Source organism: Pristiophorus japonicus, chromosome 13 (genome assembly GCF_044704955.1).
Source record: "Pristiophorus japonicus isolate sPriJap1 chromosome 13, sPriJap1.hap1, whole genome shotgun sequence".
NCBI classification, from domain to species: domain Eukaryota; kingdom Metazoa; phylum Chordata; class Chondrichthyes; family Pristiophoridae; genus Pristiophorus; species Pristiophorus japonicus.
Genome location: NC_091989.1, coordinates 168,267,431 through 168,282,868, shown reverse-complemented (window position 1 = coordinate 168,282,868; position 15,438 = coordinate 168,267,431). Strand labels below are relative to the sequence as shown.

The 15,438-nt window shown below is 45.7% G+C and overlaps 1 protein-coding gene across 3 annotated transcripts in view; it reads right to left on the bottom strand.

The window, feature by feature from the left end:
* usp10 (ubiquitin specific peptidase 10) overlaps nt 1–15,438 on the bottom strand; it is a 106,598-nt gene that overhangs the window by 43,314 nt on the left and 47,846 nt on the right. For all 3 annotated transcript variants that reach the window (XM_070898252.1, XM_070898250.1, XM_070898251.1), the window contains 4 exons: nt 6,115–6,206; nt 2,076–2,185; nt 1,778–1,833; nt 1,404–1,507 (listed from right to left, as the gene is read on the bottom strand). In XM_070898252.1, the coding sequence (XP_070754353.1) occupies nt 1,404–1,507; nt 1,778–1,833; nt 2,076–2,185; nt 6,115–6,206 (362 nt within the window). The remainder of the gene's footprint in view (nt 1–1,403; nt 1,508–1,777; nt 1,834–2,075; nt 2,186–6,114; nt 6,207–15,438) is intronic.

Here is a 15,438-nt window from a genome sequence, read left to right as displayed (position 1 = left end):
TGTTGAACCTTCTTTATCAAGCGGTTATAGGAAATACCAACTATAAGTCGTCAAATAGAAGAGGCTTGAAAGCCAACACTAGTTAGCTACCACAAGCCGAGCTACAGTCACAATGGAGGAAGTCAGTCTTTTGCCAGACTTTTTTATTCGCAAAACTCAATCAAGAAATGTTATGACCTCTGAGATTGTGCTGAAAAGTTGTTGGGTGGGTTTAATATCAATAAGCCTGCACTCTATAGAAAGGTTATCTCGTAAGTGGTGTGCAAGATTGATTTGCTGTCCAATCACAAACTTAATCCATCTGCATCAGGTTTTTACCATTTTCCTTTAGATTTTCCCTTCCTTGTAATCTGCTCAATTATTGACAACAGAATACTTATGGCAAAGGAAGGATGATGAAAAACACCCATTCAACATTTTTGAAAAAGCTACAAATGCATTTGTAATTTGAGGATAAGTGTTTGTGGATGGACTAACAGATACCACAAGTCATTTGCTTCTTGCAGTGCAAGGGAATTAAGAAGTCAATTGCACATGGTAGCACAGTGATGTACAATGTTGAGAGTTCCAACAGCTGCATTGTGATGATGATATAAGATGTCCATGATTCCCAGTGGGGTGGGGAGGAGGGGTGGAGGAATACCCAATCTTAACTATAATATGGGTGGAGTCGCTAGACCATTTCTCTAGAAAGCGGGAAGCTTAGAGGGCCATCACTCTCATTCACCCAACAGCTGACTGTGCACCAGCAATAGCAGTGATTGGGAGCAGGTCTCCAGCACTCCTCAATCAGGAAAAGTGATTGATATGTAGAGACTTTAGGGGTGGGGGGGCGGGAAAAATTAAAAATTCAGTTGCAGACAGAGACAGTCGAAAACAACTAATGATTATTAAAAAATACCTTTCAGCATCACAGGAAGAGCATGGCTCGGTGACAACTCTCCTCTGTGAGGAAGGGCACGGCCTCTCTTCAGCACCTCCCACTTTGGTACGAGAGAGATCGGAACAACTCAGAGGTGTGGGGGGAGGAGAGAGAAGAGGAGAAGTCACGGGCATAAACTCACATCCCAATCCTTGGCACCATGCACTGCGCCACCAATAAAGTTTCCATTTTAAATTCCACTTTGACATACTGGTTTACATACAGGATTTTACCATTATGAATTATAAAAATGATAAAGCCAATCTGGATTGTTAATGAGCACAAGGGTCTTACATCATTCAATTTAACTTTTGTTTACATAGTTTCACTGCAGCATTGCATATTCAAACTGCAACAGAACAATAGCAGTGGCACTAAAAGGACTTGCTAACAGTCAATACTACTGAAACTCCAAAACACCATTTGGGATTAAAGCAAACCATTACAACATACTCGAGTGCAAACAATACCCTAAACATACCTTTTCAGATAAACTTGACTTGATAACCGTCAGCAGTCTATAAATGTAGGTTGGTTCGAAGGGAATTCCAGTGCGAATATCTTTAACAGTTTTATCACCCGTACCTTACAATAATTATGAAAGATTATGATCACAAGAGATTCTAGCAAAATGTAGAAAAAGTAAAGCTTATGCATAGCAACATAAATGACTTTTAACCGTGTTAAAGATTTTTTGCACAATATTATAAATGAAAATTTAACAAACCATTCTGTAGCTATTTATTCAACTGTCATTTAATGAATTTTTTTAATAAAATGGAGTTCACAGTGGCCTTTATTAGCATACGGCCACACAGATACACTAGTTAATGTGTTATTTCAGAAAATACATACCTGGTTTTATCTTGGAGGGTACTGGCATTGTACTGAACTCATTCATCAGTCGAACACTAATTAACAAAATAGAACAATTTGCAGTTTAGAGAACATTTATCATCAAAGTGGTTATGGTCTTCATTCTTTTAATAAAACAACAATAAACCTGGCTAAAAGTTCTTAGAAAGTAATACTATCAGACATACCGCAATTTGATCATTCACAATTTGTCTGTCTCACCAGTTTTATTTTTAAGTTTATGTAAGTGAACATTTCAAGTATATTTATAAATATATGCAATATACGAGATACATACAAGCTGTCAATCATCGGTGTAGAACTGCGAGGTCTCTGTGTCTCATTATATATCGGGATAGACTTCATCAGGTGGTACATGGGTGGGCATGCAACCAAAGCTTGCAGAGTCTATGTCATGTTAGTTAAGGGGATAAATAATTGAGTTTCATTTGCTATGGGTCTACAACCCAGTGCTTAAAGCTAAGCATGGCAAGAGTTGGAACGTGGAGGCAACAGAAACATGTTTCCTAGTGTGCAGCAAGCAACTTCATCAAAATATGCACTTTTTAAATTTCTGAAGGATTTTGATGTGCCCATTACTGTGACTGGCTTGTCTATTTTAATACTGTATTTTTATGCGTAATTTTGTTTTTCATTATATGCATTGATGTCCTATTAAGCAAACTGAAGATAGCTTGTTCCACATGTCCTATCAATTTTGTACAGCATGATTAAAATCTTGACATTTAAAGAAAAATAACTAAAAGGCCCGTCAAACAATTTACAGTAAAATATTTGTAATTCTTCAAAATGTGCCTCAATTCCCAATAATCAACTACTTATCAAAATAACTTCATCGGAGGCACCAGCTAGCAATTTATATATCTGTCCTTACTAGTTTAAAAATAAAAAGAATGCCACAGCAGGTATTTTTAAAATAGGCAGTTAAATTAGGATGGGTGGGGAGAGGAAGAGAGTTAACCTGATGCAATTTATAATCCAAAATGTAGTCATCATTAAAAGAGGCTTCTACATCGGCTTTCCAAATCACCGGCACAGAAATTATTACAATGCAATGCAATTCCAAACTTATCCAACTTTAAGATTTTTATTCCAAAAGTACTGGATACTCTCACTGTAACTCAGCTGAAGGTTATAGACTAATTCAGAGATTCAGATAATTTTTCTATACTATTGAGCTCCAGGTCTTAGAAGCTGATTCTAAGTTTTGTCCGTTCAAATATTATTTTACAATGATCGGTAATTTAATTCTCAAGAAGGAAAGGATAAGTAGTTAGTATGACTTTTGGTAATGGTGTACTTCAAATTTATTGAATTCCAATGTTATATATCAACCAGGGTGCAGAGAAAATTTACACGGATGATACCAGAAATGCAAGGGTATGCATATCAGGAAAGGATGGGTCTGAGGGATGACCTATTAGAGGTTTTTAAAATTACAAAAGGTTTTGATGAGTGGATAGAGAGAGAGATTCCACTTGTGGAGTAGAGTATAACTAGAGGCCATTAATATAAGATAGTCACCAAGAAATCCAATAGGGAATTCAGAAGAAAATTCTTTACTCAAAGAGTGGTGAGAATGTGGAATTCGCTACTACAGAGAATGGTTTGAAGTGAATATAGATTAATTTAAGGGATGATTAGATAAGCATATGTGGGACAAGTGAATAGAGGGATATGCTGATAGATTTAGATGAGGAAAGACGGGAGAAGGTTTGAGTGGAGCATAAACGCCGGCATGGATTGGCTGAGCCAAATGGTTTGTCATATATCCAATATAATCTGCTTGTTTCAAGTATCTTTCAAATTATGCATTTTGCTTGTGCATCTTCACAATTGCTTATTGCAACAAGCTAAAGGAATACCCTGAAGTATTCATTTAAAAATTATCTTTGGCTGAACATTAAGTTTACCTCATGTCTCCATGAAGTGCCTTGGGATGTGTTTCCACTTTAAAGCAGTTACATAAATGCAAACTGTAATTGTTGACAATAAAAGCTTTGCAGATTTTTTTTTGGGGGGAAGGGGGAGACTTACCACACACACTTCCATACTAGTTGGGTGCAAAAGGCACATGAGAATCTTAATGCAGCCCAACTTTAAAAATGTTTGAAAATTCTTGCTTAGAATGGTTTCCAGATATTTCCAGCACTGCTTTCTGCAAATTCCAATACTGTAAGCTAGGACTAGGACCACTGCTTTTCTTGATGTGTATTAATGACTTAGACCTGGGTGGACGGGGCACACTTTCAAAATTTACAGACGACTAGAGAATCTGGGGTTGTTCTCCCTGGAGCAGAGAAGATTGAGAGGAGATTTGGAAGTATAGTGAACAGTGAGGAGGATGGTGATTGTCTTCAAGACAGACAGACAGGCTGGTAGAAAGGCTGCTGGAATGGGCGGATACATTGACAGATCAAAGTTAACGCGGAAAAGAACAAGGAGAGGCAATATATACTAAAGGGCACCATTCTTAAGGGGGATGCAGGAACAGAGAGACCCAGGGGTATATGTGCACAAATCGTTGAAGGGGGCAGGGCAGGTTGAGAAAGCGGTTATAAAAAAAAAAATCATACGGGACCCTGGGCTTCATAAATAGAGGCAGAGAGTACAAAAGCAAGGAAGTTATGCTGCAACTTTATAAAACACTAGTTTGGCCTCAACTGGAGTACTGTGTCCAATTCTGGGCACCGCACTTCAGGAAGGATGTGAAGACCTTAAAGAGGTGCAGAAAAGATTTACATGAATGGTTCCAGGGATAAGGGACTTGAGTTACCTGGTTAGACTAGGGAATCTGGGGTTGTTCTCCCTAGAGAAGAGAAGATTGAGAGGAGATTTGATAGAGATGTTCAAAATCATGAGGGGTCGAGACCAGTGGTGGGCAAAATAGGGCCCGCGGCCCATATCCAGCCCGTCAAGTCATTCTATCTGGCCCGCTGGATGGGACAGATATAGAACGCGAGCAGGAGCTCGAGCTGCACATTCGTATATCCGCTTTCTTCTCATGGGTCAGAGACAGACCCGAACAGCAACCAAGAAAAAAACATACTAATACTTAATTCAAATTAATAATTCGCAAATAACATTCACCCTGGCCCAATCTTAAAAGGGTCCATTCCGTAATTCTGGGTCCCAATGGCGGACATCCATACCCAGAATGTACTACGTACTCGAATATGCCCTATATATTTTATAGTGGAGTCATAGCTGCTCATCTCCACAAATCTTATGCATCTTTTCTCTACTGGTATCGAGACTAAAGACAGGAGGGGAGTTGGCTTCTGGCACCAATTGGGGCAGCATTAGTAATCTTTGCAGAGGGACACAAGGGTGACTGTGGTAAGAAATTGATGCTGACAAAGGCTCTAAAGAGGGTACAGTTCTATTTCACAGCACTGGAGACCAGAAGATACCACGACATTTTTAACTTTTATCTTTGATTCCTTTCTAAGCAGTATCGAATACATGTTGTGTATGTAAGATAGTATCTGACTACTATTTGAATTTATGTTTATGCAATGTTCCCCTCATTTTCTTCGTGCATGGTCCCTTTAAATTTGCTGCGCGGCCGGCCACTATGCAGCTGCGCATGCGCAGTATCTCTTCCAGCGGCAGGAGCTGGGGACTGGCCTGCGCAGAACTGCGCCATTGGTGGAACATTGGTGGGCGGCCCTAAACAGCTCATCAAAACTTAAGTAACCCTCCTACCCAATTAATTGCCCACCCCTGGTCTAGACAAAGTAGATCGAGAGAAACTGTTCCCATTGAGGGAAGGGTCGAGAACCAGAGGACACAGATTTAAGGTGTGATTGGCAGAAGAACCAACGGCGACATGAGGAAAAACCTTTTTTGCACAGCGAGTGGTTAGGATCTGGAATTCACTGCCTGAAGGGGTGGTGGAAGCAGATTCAATTGTGGTTTCAAAGAGAATTGGATCAGTACCTGATGGAAAAACATTTGCATGGCTACGGGGAAAGGGCGGGGAAGTGGGATTGGCTGAAGTGCTGATGCAGAGAGCCGGCACAGGTTCAACGGGCTGAACGGCCTCCTTCTGTGCTGTAACCATTCTATGCTTATCAGTGGTACACAAATACATTACTTAATTGCAAATTTACTTTTATCGCCCACCAGCACAATTTCTAGAATTGTAAAATGCATTCCAGTAAGCCTTTCACGAGACTGGTTATGAACTACATGCTCAAATGATCATATTTCACAGCAATCTTTTTTGTTTTGATACTGGAACTTTCATTTAAAGTCTTTCAGTTGCACAATTGGATGTTAGGTACCATGTTATATGCAGATTTTAAGGATACAGCATTGATGTAGCACCAATTGCTTTTGTTGATCAGACCTCGCGGTTGCAAAGACACTGGTTTATGTACCAATTTCACAGTTTCCAGCAGTTCTGTAGAGATGGGGGAGGGAAAAAAAAGTTACATTATAAGATTAATCTCTTGAAATTTGGATCTACCCATTGAAATCAATTTCCACGTGGCCCTCGAAATGTCTTGTGTATCAATCTTAATGTAATACATCACAAAAATTCAAAAGGAACATTTTGCTCAACAGATTACTATGATATAGCATACCAATAAAGATTATATCTGCATACTCCCCTGCCCAATAACCTATACGTTCCCTCATTGCGCAAAATTTGGTTTTTCCTCTTTGGCCTCATTATCTGCCTCAGCCAGCTAGCAAATATGGCAACAGCACCGCAAATATACTCTGTCTCAGCTTACCCAGGCAGCTCAGCATTTTGGTGCTCCCGTTCTTTGGGACATCATAAGCACCAATCTGTACCTCAACACACTGCGGCAGAGCATATTGCTGCCCACTGAATGGTCCTTTTTTAAAGTAGTGTTTTGAGAGCACTTACTGAACAGTTATTATAAAAGTAACAACTTTTCAAGTGCAGAATATTTTATTGTGCAATCACACCGTATCCATTTTCACAAGGAAGCCACAGACAAGGAGAGTTGTGTATTCAGCTTGAAAAAGTCCAAAAATGAATTGACCAGTGAAACCCACTTCTATACAACTCGTACGCATCCAAATCCCATGTACAAACAATTCCACCTCAAACTTGCAAGCAGTAACTAACAGTGACAGGGTCTCACTGAAGACCTGAAATCCAGCTTGTGCACAAACCCAAATGGTGGCCGTGCTCACTCATTATCCTCAAAGCTATTCCATTTACACATAAAAACATAAGAAATAGGAGCAGGAGTAGGCCATGTGGCCCCTCGAGCCTGCTCCGCCATTTAATACGGTCATGGCTGATCCGATCATGGACTCGGGTCCACTTCCCTGCCCGCTCTCCATAATCCCTTATTCCCTTATTGAATAAGAAACTGTCTATTTCTGTCTTAAATTTATTCAATGTCCCAGCTTCTGAGGCAGCGAATTCCACAGACCTACAACCCTCAGAAGAAATTTCTCATCTCAGTTTTAAATGGGCGGCCCCTTATTCTAAGATTATGCCCTCTCGTTCTAGTATCCCCCGTCAGTGGAAACATCCTCTCTGCATCCACTTTGTCAAGCCCCCTCATAATCTTATACGTTTCGATAGTATTACCTCTCATTCTTCTGAATTCCAATGAGTAGAGGCCCAACCTACTCAACCTTTCCTCATAAGTCAACCCAATCATCTCTGGAATCAACCTAGTGAACCTTCTCAGAACTGTCTCCAAAGCAAGTATATCCTTTCGTAAATATGGAAACCAAAACTGCACGCAGTATTCCAGGTGTGGCCTCACCAATACCCTGTACAACTGTAGCAAGACTTCCCTGCTTTTATACTCCATCCACTTTGCAATAAAGGCCAAGATTCCATTGGCCTTCCTGATCACTTGCTGTACCTGCATACTAACCTTTTGTGTTTCATGCACAAGTATCCCAGGTCCCGCTGTACTGCAGCACTTTGCAATCTTTCTCCATTTAAATAATAACTTGTTCTTTGATTTTTTTTTCTGCCAAAGTGCATGACCTCACACTTTCCAACATTATACTCCTTCTGCCAAATTTTTGCCCACTCACTTAGCCTGTCTATGTCCTTTTGCAGATTGTGTGTCCTCCTCACACATTGCTTTTCCTCCCATCTTTGTATCATCGACAAACTTGGCTACGTTACACTCAGTCCCTTCCTCCAAGTCGTAAATACAGATTGCAAATAGTTGGGGTTCCAGCACCGATCCCTGCAACACCCCACTGGTTACTGATTGCCAACCCGAGAATGAACCATTTATCCCTAATCTCTGGTTTCTGTTCATTAGCCAATCCTCTATCCATGCTAATATATTACCCCCAACCCGTGAAATTTTATCTTGTGTAGTAACTTTTTATGTGGCACCTTATCAAATGAAGGATAAACACCACAACCTAAGCAGTGTAACTATGCTTTCCTCAACCCTACTCCCAGTAGTATTTGTAAAATACATACTAACATAATACTATTGAAGCAACATATCTGAGATGATATATTGTAGTGAGGGCACGGTTGGCAGTGGAAATCAATCCGATTAACAGCTGAAGCTCTGAAAAATAACACTATTGAGGTACGTCACTAACATTAGGATTACTGGCTGAATAGGTCCAACCATTCCTACCAAGTGTCCGAGGTTTCCTGGAATCTGTCCTGCTATACTGACTACAGAGTAACGTTCCGTTTTTTTTTTAAATTGCTGCTCTATTTTCTTCAGCACGCTACCTTGGAAATGTGACAGATCGGACAGCAAATCAGGAACACGTGCAACTTGGACACGGTAAAAGAACACTCAAAAGGAATACTTGTTTGAAGAACACTATTGAACAGATATCTGAAGTTAAGTGCATCCAAGCTCATTTATTAGAGGGGGGGCAGGAGGAGAAGGTGAAGGAGATTAGAGATAGGGAGGGACAAGGCCGTGGAGGGATTTGAAAACAAGTATGAGAATTTTGAAATCAAGGCGTTGCTTAACTGAGAGCCAATGTAGGTCAGCGAGCACAGTGATGATGGGGGGGTGGGGGGGCAGGTCTTGGTGTGAGTTAGGACATGGGCAGCTGAGTTTTTGGTTACCTCAAGTTTATGTAGGGTAGAACGTGGGAGGCCAGTCAGGAATGCTTTGGAATAGTCAAGTCGAGAGGTAAATAAGGGTTTCAGCAGCAGCTGAGGCTGAGGCAGGGGCAGAGACGGGCGATGTTACAGAGATGAAAATAGGCAGTCTTAGTTATGCCTCAGATATGTGGTCAGAAAATAATTTCGGGGTCAAATAGGACACCAAGGTTGCGAATAGTCTGGTTCAGCCTCAGACAGATTCTAGGGAGAGGGATAGAATCAGTGGCTAGGGAACGGAGTTTGTGGCGGGGACTTTAGACAATGGGCTTTAAGCTTTAATTTTCCCAATATTTAATTGGAGAAAATTTCTGCTGATCCAGTACTGGATGTCAGACAAGCAGTCTGACAATTTAGAGACTGTGGAAGGGTCGAGAGAAGTGGTGGTGAGATAGAGCTGGATGTCATCAGCGTACATGTGGAAAATGACGGCGTGTTTTCGGATAATGTCACCAAGGGGCAGCATGGAGTGAGATATAGGAGGGGCACCTGCCATTGCAGGTGATTTTCTGGATCTGATTAGATAGTAAGAATGGAACCAGGCAAGTACTGTCCCACCCAGCTGGACGACGATGGAGAGGCGTTGGAGGAGGGTGGAGTGGTCAACCTGGCCAGCGGCTGCAGACAAATCAAGGACGAGGAGGGATAGTTTACCTTTATCACATTCACAAAGGTCGTCACTTGTCACTTTGCTGACATCTTTCGGTACTGAACCCGGATTGGAGGAATTTAAACATGGAGTTGCGGGAAAGATGGGCACATTTCTGGGAAGCGACAATACGTTCAAGAACTTGAGCGGAAAGGGAGGTTGAAGATGGGACGGTAGTTTGCAAGAATAGGGGGGCTCTGGGTTGTTTTTTTGAGGATAGGTGATGAGGGCAGATTTTAAGGAGAAAGGGACAGTACCCGAGGAGAGCAAACCGTTAACGAAGTCAGCTAACATGGGGAGATAGAGGAGGAAGTTGGGTATCGGCAGTTTGGTGGGAGTAGGGTCGAGGGAGCAGGAAGTGGGTCTCATGGACAAGATGAGCGTGGAGAGGTCAACAGTGGAGATCAGAGAGAAACTAGAGAAAGATGAGAGTTCAGCGCTAGGGCAGGGGGTGACCCTACAGGAAGTTTGGCCCGGCGGGCTAGGGCAAGGAAGGCAAGTGGCAAGGGCAGCTGATCAGATGGTCTCAATCTTAGAGACAAAGAAGTCCATGAATTCCTCAGGCTTGTTTTTGGAGGAGCGTGGAGAAGACAGAGAGAGGGGGTTAAGACGAAAGTTAGCAGTAGAGAATCGAAGCCGGAGCTTATCTTTGCATTCCAGAATTATCCTGGAATAGTGAACAGTTTTGGCAGACAAGAGTAGGACCCGATAATGCTTTATGTAAAAAAGCAAACAGCAGTAAAACTTGGTAACAAGTTTACCGTAGATGATCAGGACAAGGGACTAAATTTTCAAGGTTTTGCGTTTGCGCCAGTTTCCGGACTCAAATCGCTGCAAAATCAAAAATTTAGGGCCGGGTTAGCGTTAGCACCAGAGCACGCAACTTTTGCCAAATGACAGTTCACGAGGAGTGTTAGCGCTAACTCTGGCGTTGCACCACACAATTTGTGCACCAGAGCCAAACGATCTGGCACTAAAAAAAAATTGGCCAGTCTGCGCATGCGCAAACTTCTTTTTTTCTTCCCGCGCTTTTGGTCTGCTGTCCGATCGCAAACGCTAATGCAGGAATGCGGCCGTGCGCATGCGCAGTACACCCGGAGCTGAATCAGCCATTTTAAAATTGAATTCTGATCATGGAGGACGAGAAGTGCCAAGCGATTTAGCCAGGAAGCTAACAGAGCTCGAGTGGGGGCTGTGGAGAGAAGATGGCAGGAATTACATCGGAGGGGTCGATCTAGACCCCCGGCATCCATTTTTAATCGCATATGGAGGGAAATCGCTGAGGAGGTCTCTGCCTCAGACACAGTGGTCAGGAATGGTAAACAGTGCTGAAAAAAGTTCAATGATCTTTCGAGGGTCGTTCGAGTGAGTACAATTTTTATTCATGTACTCCTTCATTCTTTCAATTATAAATCTGACATGATTTGTTCTCATGCTTTTGGTGCCTATCAGCAGTCTGTGGTGTTCTCATGCTGTTGCTGTCTCTCAGCACTCTGTGGGTTGCCTCTTAAAATGCATGACACACAGGTAGGCTTAGTTTGGCACCCTATTTGCCATGAATGATCTTTACACATTATTAAGATTGCTTTCCGAGAGATCATAAGATGTCTCCGCACTTCGACGTCCTTCTGATGAACCATATGCAACTTCCAAGGCCATTAAACAGAGGACTCCTATTACATCCAGACAGTATGGTAAAAGTGCTTTGGTGGCTGTGTGTGTCACAAGAGCAGATGGACCCTCTTGTAACGATTCCCATTTTCATCTTTGCATGCAAAGAAGTCTCACAATCGGCGCGAGCAGGTGAGGACAGGCAGCGGTCCGCCTCAGACCCTGCCACTCACTGACATTGAGGAGCGAGTGGCAGGCCTCATTGGCGTCTCAGGTCGGGCAATTGCCACTGGGGGTGCTGGCCCCCACTTGGATACGGAAGGTAAGTCCTGCACTCTCCCTGGGCTGGGTTGGGGCAATGTCCCGCAGTGTCTGTGGACTAGCGTTGGGGCAATGCCATGCAGTTTCTGTGGACTAGATATAATGGAGTAGCGGCGGTCCTTCACATGAGCCTGTGCTATGCAACCTTCCTCATGTCACCCTGCTCCCTTCCCTGCTGCTAACCACTCGTCTGTTGCTTTCTACTTCCAGATGATCAGCTACAGCCGCAGCAATCCTCAAAACAACATGCCATGTCAGGCCATCGTGTGGAGGTGGAAGAAGAGGGTGAGTTTGAAGATCAGCCGACTCCAGGGCAGATGGAATCCATCCCTCCTTTACCACCGGCACACACCTCGCCTGAGGACGATGACGTAACTTTTGCAGGGTTCGACAACTCTGAGGCTCCAAGAACTAATGACATGCAGCAATGCAGTTCTGGGGCCGAATCCCGTATGCCATCTCTCCGGAGGGTGAATCGGCAAAGTTGGTCTGCTGTCAGACAGGCAGACGTGGAACTGGACATGGTGGGACTGTCCAGGAAGAACGTCCACTTTACCCGTCAGCTTCTTGATGTCTTGGGTAGGATTCCTGCGACCATCGAGGCTCTCATTGCGACCATTACAGAGGTAGGGTCGCAGATTGTCTGTGCGAGCCTTGAAACCAGTGAGCCCATCAGTGCTCACACGAGGCTGGTGGCCTCCAGCAGTGACACTGAAGTCCCGGAGAGTGTGGTGCGAAGCCTTGTCGAATATGGTGCATCACTGGCACAAGCTCTGCTTCAGCTTGGGCAGGTGATAGTCCATAAACCCTCTAGTCATACTCTCTGCGTTCCCCACTGGTGCACCCAAACCCCAACCACCTGAGACTGTCAACGCCGATGAAGATACTCGCCAGTCAGAAACCGGGTCTTTCATGCCACGAGCTGATCCAGTGTGCCCCCAGACAGCGTCTCCATTGTGTCTCACCCCCAACCCCCCCAGCACAGTAATGCTGACAACGTTGCTGCACGCCATCTTGGTACCCCCACTTGGGTTAGGAGCAGCAGGCAAGGGAGGGGGATTTGCGGTAAGTGGTGCGGGGGGAAAGAGAAAGCCGGTGGTAAAAGATAGTGGGGCAGGGGTTGCTGCATTTATGTTGTTGATGCTGGATGCATCCTATGTTTTATGTTTTAGGATGTTCTGATTTATCTTGTTCATAATGTTGTTGTTGTTGAATTATCACACTGCTGGATGCAGCTAATTTATGTTATTTTATTAAAGTTTACAAAGCTTACAAAGTTGACAGTTTATTAAATTCTTTTGTTCATCGTAACCATTCCTGTGCAGTGTCTCATTTGCAGAATAAGAGGAATAGTCAATATGGTGGGATAGAGAGGCCAGGCAACGGTGCCGTTCACTCTAAGGAAAGAGTCCAATTATGAGCTGCTGACACAAGGCTTTTGCAGCAGCGAAATTTCCACGATGCCTCCCGTGGTTGTGGTGGGGGTGATGGTGGCATGGGTTCCTCGCCAGGCTCCTCTTCCTTGTCTTCCTCCTCCTCCCCTCCAATGAGGTGCCCCTGCAATCCCTAGTGGCAAATCTTGTCCCCTCATGATGGTTACGTAGCATGCAACACACCACAATGAACTCAGACCTGCTGAGGGGAGCATTGCAGGCAGCCTCCAGAGTGGTCCAGGCATCGGAAGCGCTGCTGGAGTACTCCAATTGTCTGTTCGACGGTGTTGCATGGGGCTATATGGCTCTCATTATAGCGATGCTTGACTTCTGTCTGAGGGTTCCGGGGGGGGGGGGGTCATCAGCCAGGTGGCGAGGCCGTAACCTTTGTCCTCCAGCATCCAGCTCGGTCAAAACAGTGGGCAGACGGCAAGTTTTAGTGCTGCCGCAAAAACAGTGTCGAAAATGCCACCCGGAAGCAAAATCTTGTGTGCTTCGTTTCACGACAAAAAAAAGTTTTTGCACCGTGCCCAGGCGCTAAATGTGGCGCAAATCAGCCAAAAATCCAGCCCAAGGATTTTCTATGATTCCATGATACATTGTTACTCAATCCTTTCTACACATAAGCTAAGCTAATGATGAGAAAAAATCTGGATAACTTGGAAATTGGATTCAACATCAGTGGAACCTAAACAACTTAATGTATGCCAATGAAATAGTACTGGTTACAGATCGGAAAAAATATGGCAGAAGGTAAATCAAACACGATTCGATTGAAAATAAAAGGCAGTGACAAGAAACAGTATTCAAAAAGGAAGATGGCCTTGAGGGAGAGAAGGAAGCAGGGACTAACAGGATGCAAAATAACAGGAGAGTAATGAAAGAAACAGTTGTTACCAGATGGTGGAGGTAGGGAAACAGAATCGCAAACAAAACCACCACTGGCATTAGAAGCTGCACAATCGTGGGTTCCTAGCACCATCTTGTGGCAACAGTAAGGTAGGGCTGTTGGATCTTCAAACCGTTAAAGAAAATTACAATCCAGTATAAATGGTGAACTTGAAAGATACTTAAAAAAAAATATATATATATATACACACACACCTGCCAGCTACCCTCTGAACAAATATATGGGTAGAGAATTTAAAAACAAACAAGAGCAGATATAGGTTCAGAGATTTCTAGCCATTAGCTGACAGCTAATGTAGGTAGAGCTACAGCAGAAAAAAAAGCCAAATATTTTACAGGCCAATATGTGTAAGTGGATCAGTTGAGCAGGAGCTAAATGAGGCTCTCGGGGAGAAACATAGGGCCCAAGTTTCCACACGATAAAAAACGGGCGCCCCTCCGAGCTGGGCGCCCATTTTTCGCGCCACAAAGTGCACCTAAAAAAACCCTCCTTATTCTCCACCTCCCTGCAGGTCCTCTGGCCCTCGGCGCGGCGCAGCACGAGCTGTAGGGGGGCGGAGTCAGGTCCCTGCGCTGAAAACAGTGCCGGGACCTCTGCACATGCGCGCTACAGTGGGCACGCAAGTGCAGTAGCTCCAGGTGCCCAAACCTGTGTGGGAGGGGCCCAAAGCACGCAGCCCCTAGCCCTGGCCGAATGGCCTCACTGGGGCTGCGTGAATAAGGCTCCTCCCACGGCCAGCTCCTGCTTCCTGCCGACTCCCGCTCCTGCTTTGCCCCCCCGCCCCGGACCCGACCCGTCTGCCGCTCCACCCCACCCCACACCGGACCCGACTCGACCCGCCTGTCGCTGCCGCTCCTGCTTTCCCCCCACACCGGACCCGACCCGCCTGTCGCTGCCGCTCCTGCTTCCCGCCCGGACCCGACCCGCCTGTCGGTGCCGCTCCTGCTCCCCACCCCCCCCTCCCCCCTCCACACCGGACCCGACTCGACCCGCCTGTCGCTGCCGCTCCTGCTTCCCCCCCCCCCCTCCCCCCTCCACACCGGACCCAACCCGCCTGTCGGTGCCGCTCCTGCTTCCCCTCCCCCCCTCCCCCCTCCACACCGGACCCGACCCGCCTGTCGGTGCCGCTCCTGCTTCCCCCCCTCCCCCCTCCACACCGGACCCGACTCGACCCGCCTGTCGCTGCCGCTGCTGCTTCCCCCCCCCCCCCCCCTCCCCCCTCCACACCGGATCCAACCCGCCTGTCGGTGCCGCTCCTGCTTCCCCCCCTCCCCCCTCCACACCGGACCCGACTCGACCCGCCTGTCGCTGCCGCTCCTGCATCCCCCCCCCGGACTGGACCCGCCTGTCGCTGCCGCTCCTGCTTTCCCCCCCCACACCGGACCCGACTCGACCCGCCTGTCGCTGCCGCTCCTGCATCCCCCCCCCGGACTGGACCCGCCTGTCGCTGCCGCTCCTGCTTTCCCCCCCCACACCGGACCCGACTCGACCCGCCTGTCGCTGCTGCTCCTGCTGCTTTCTCCTCCCCACCCCCCCACTCCCCACCCCCCCCCCCCACCCCCCCAGACCCGACTCGACCCGCCTGTCGCTGCTGCTCCTGCTTTCTCCCCCCCACCCCCC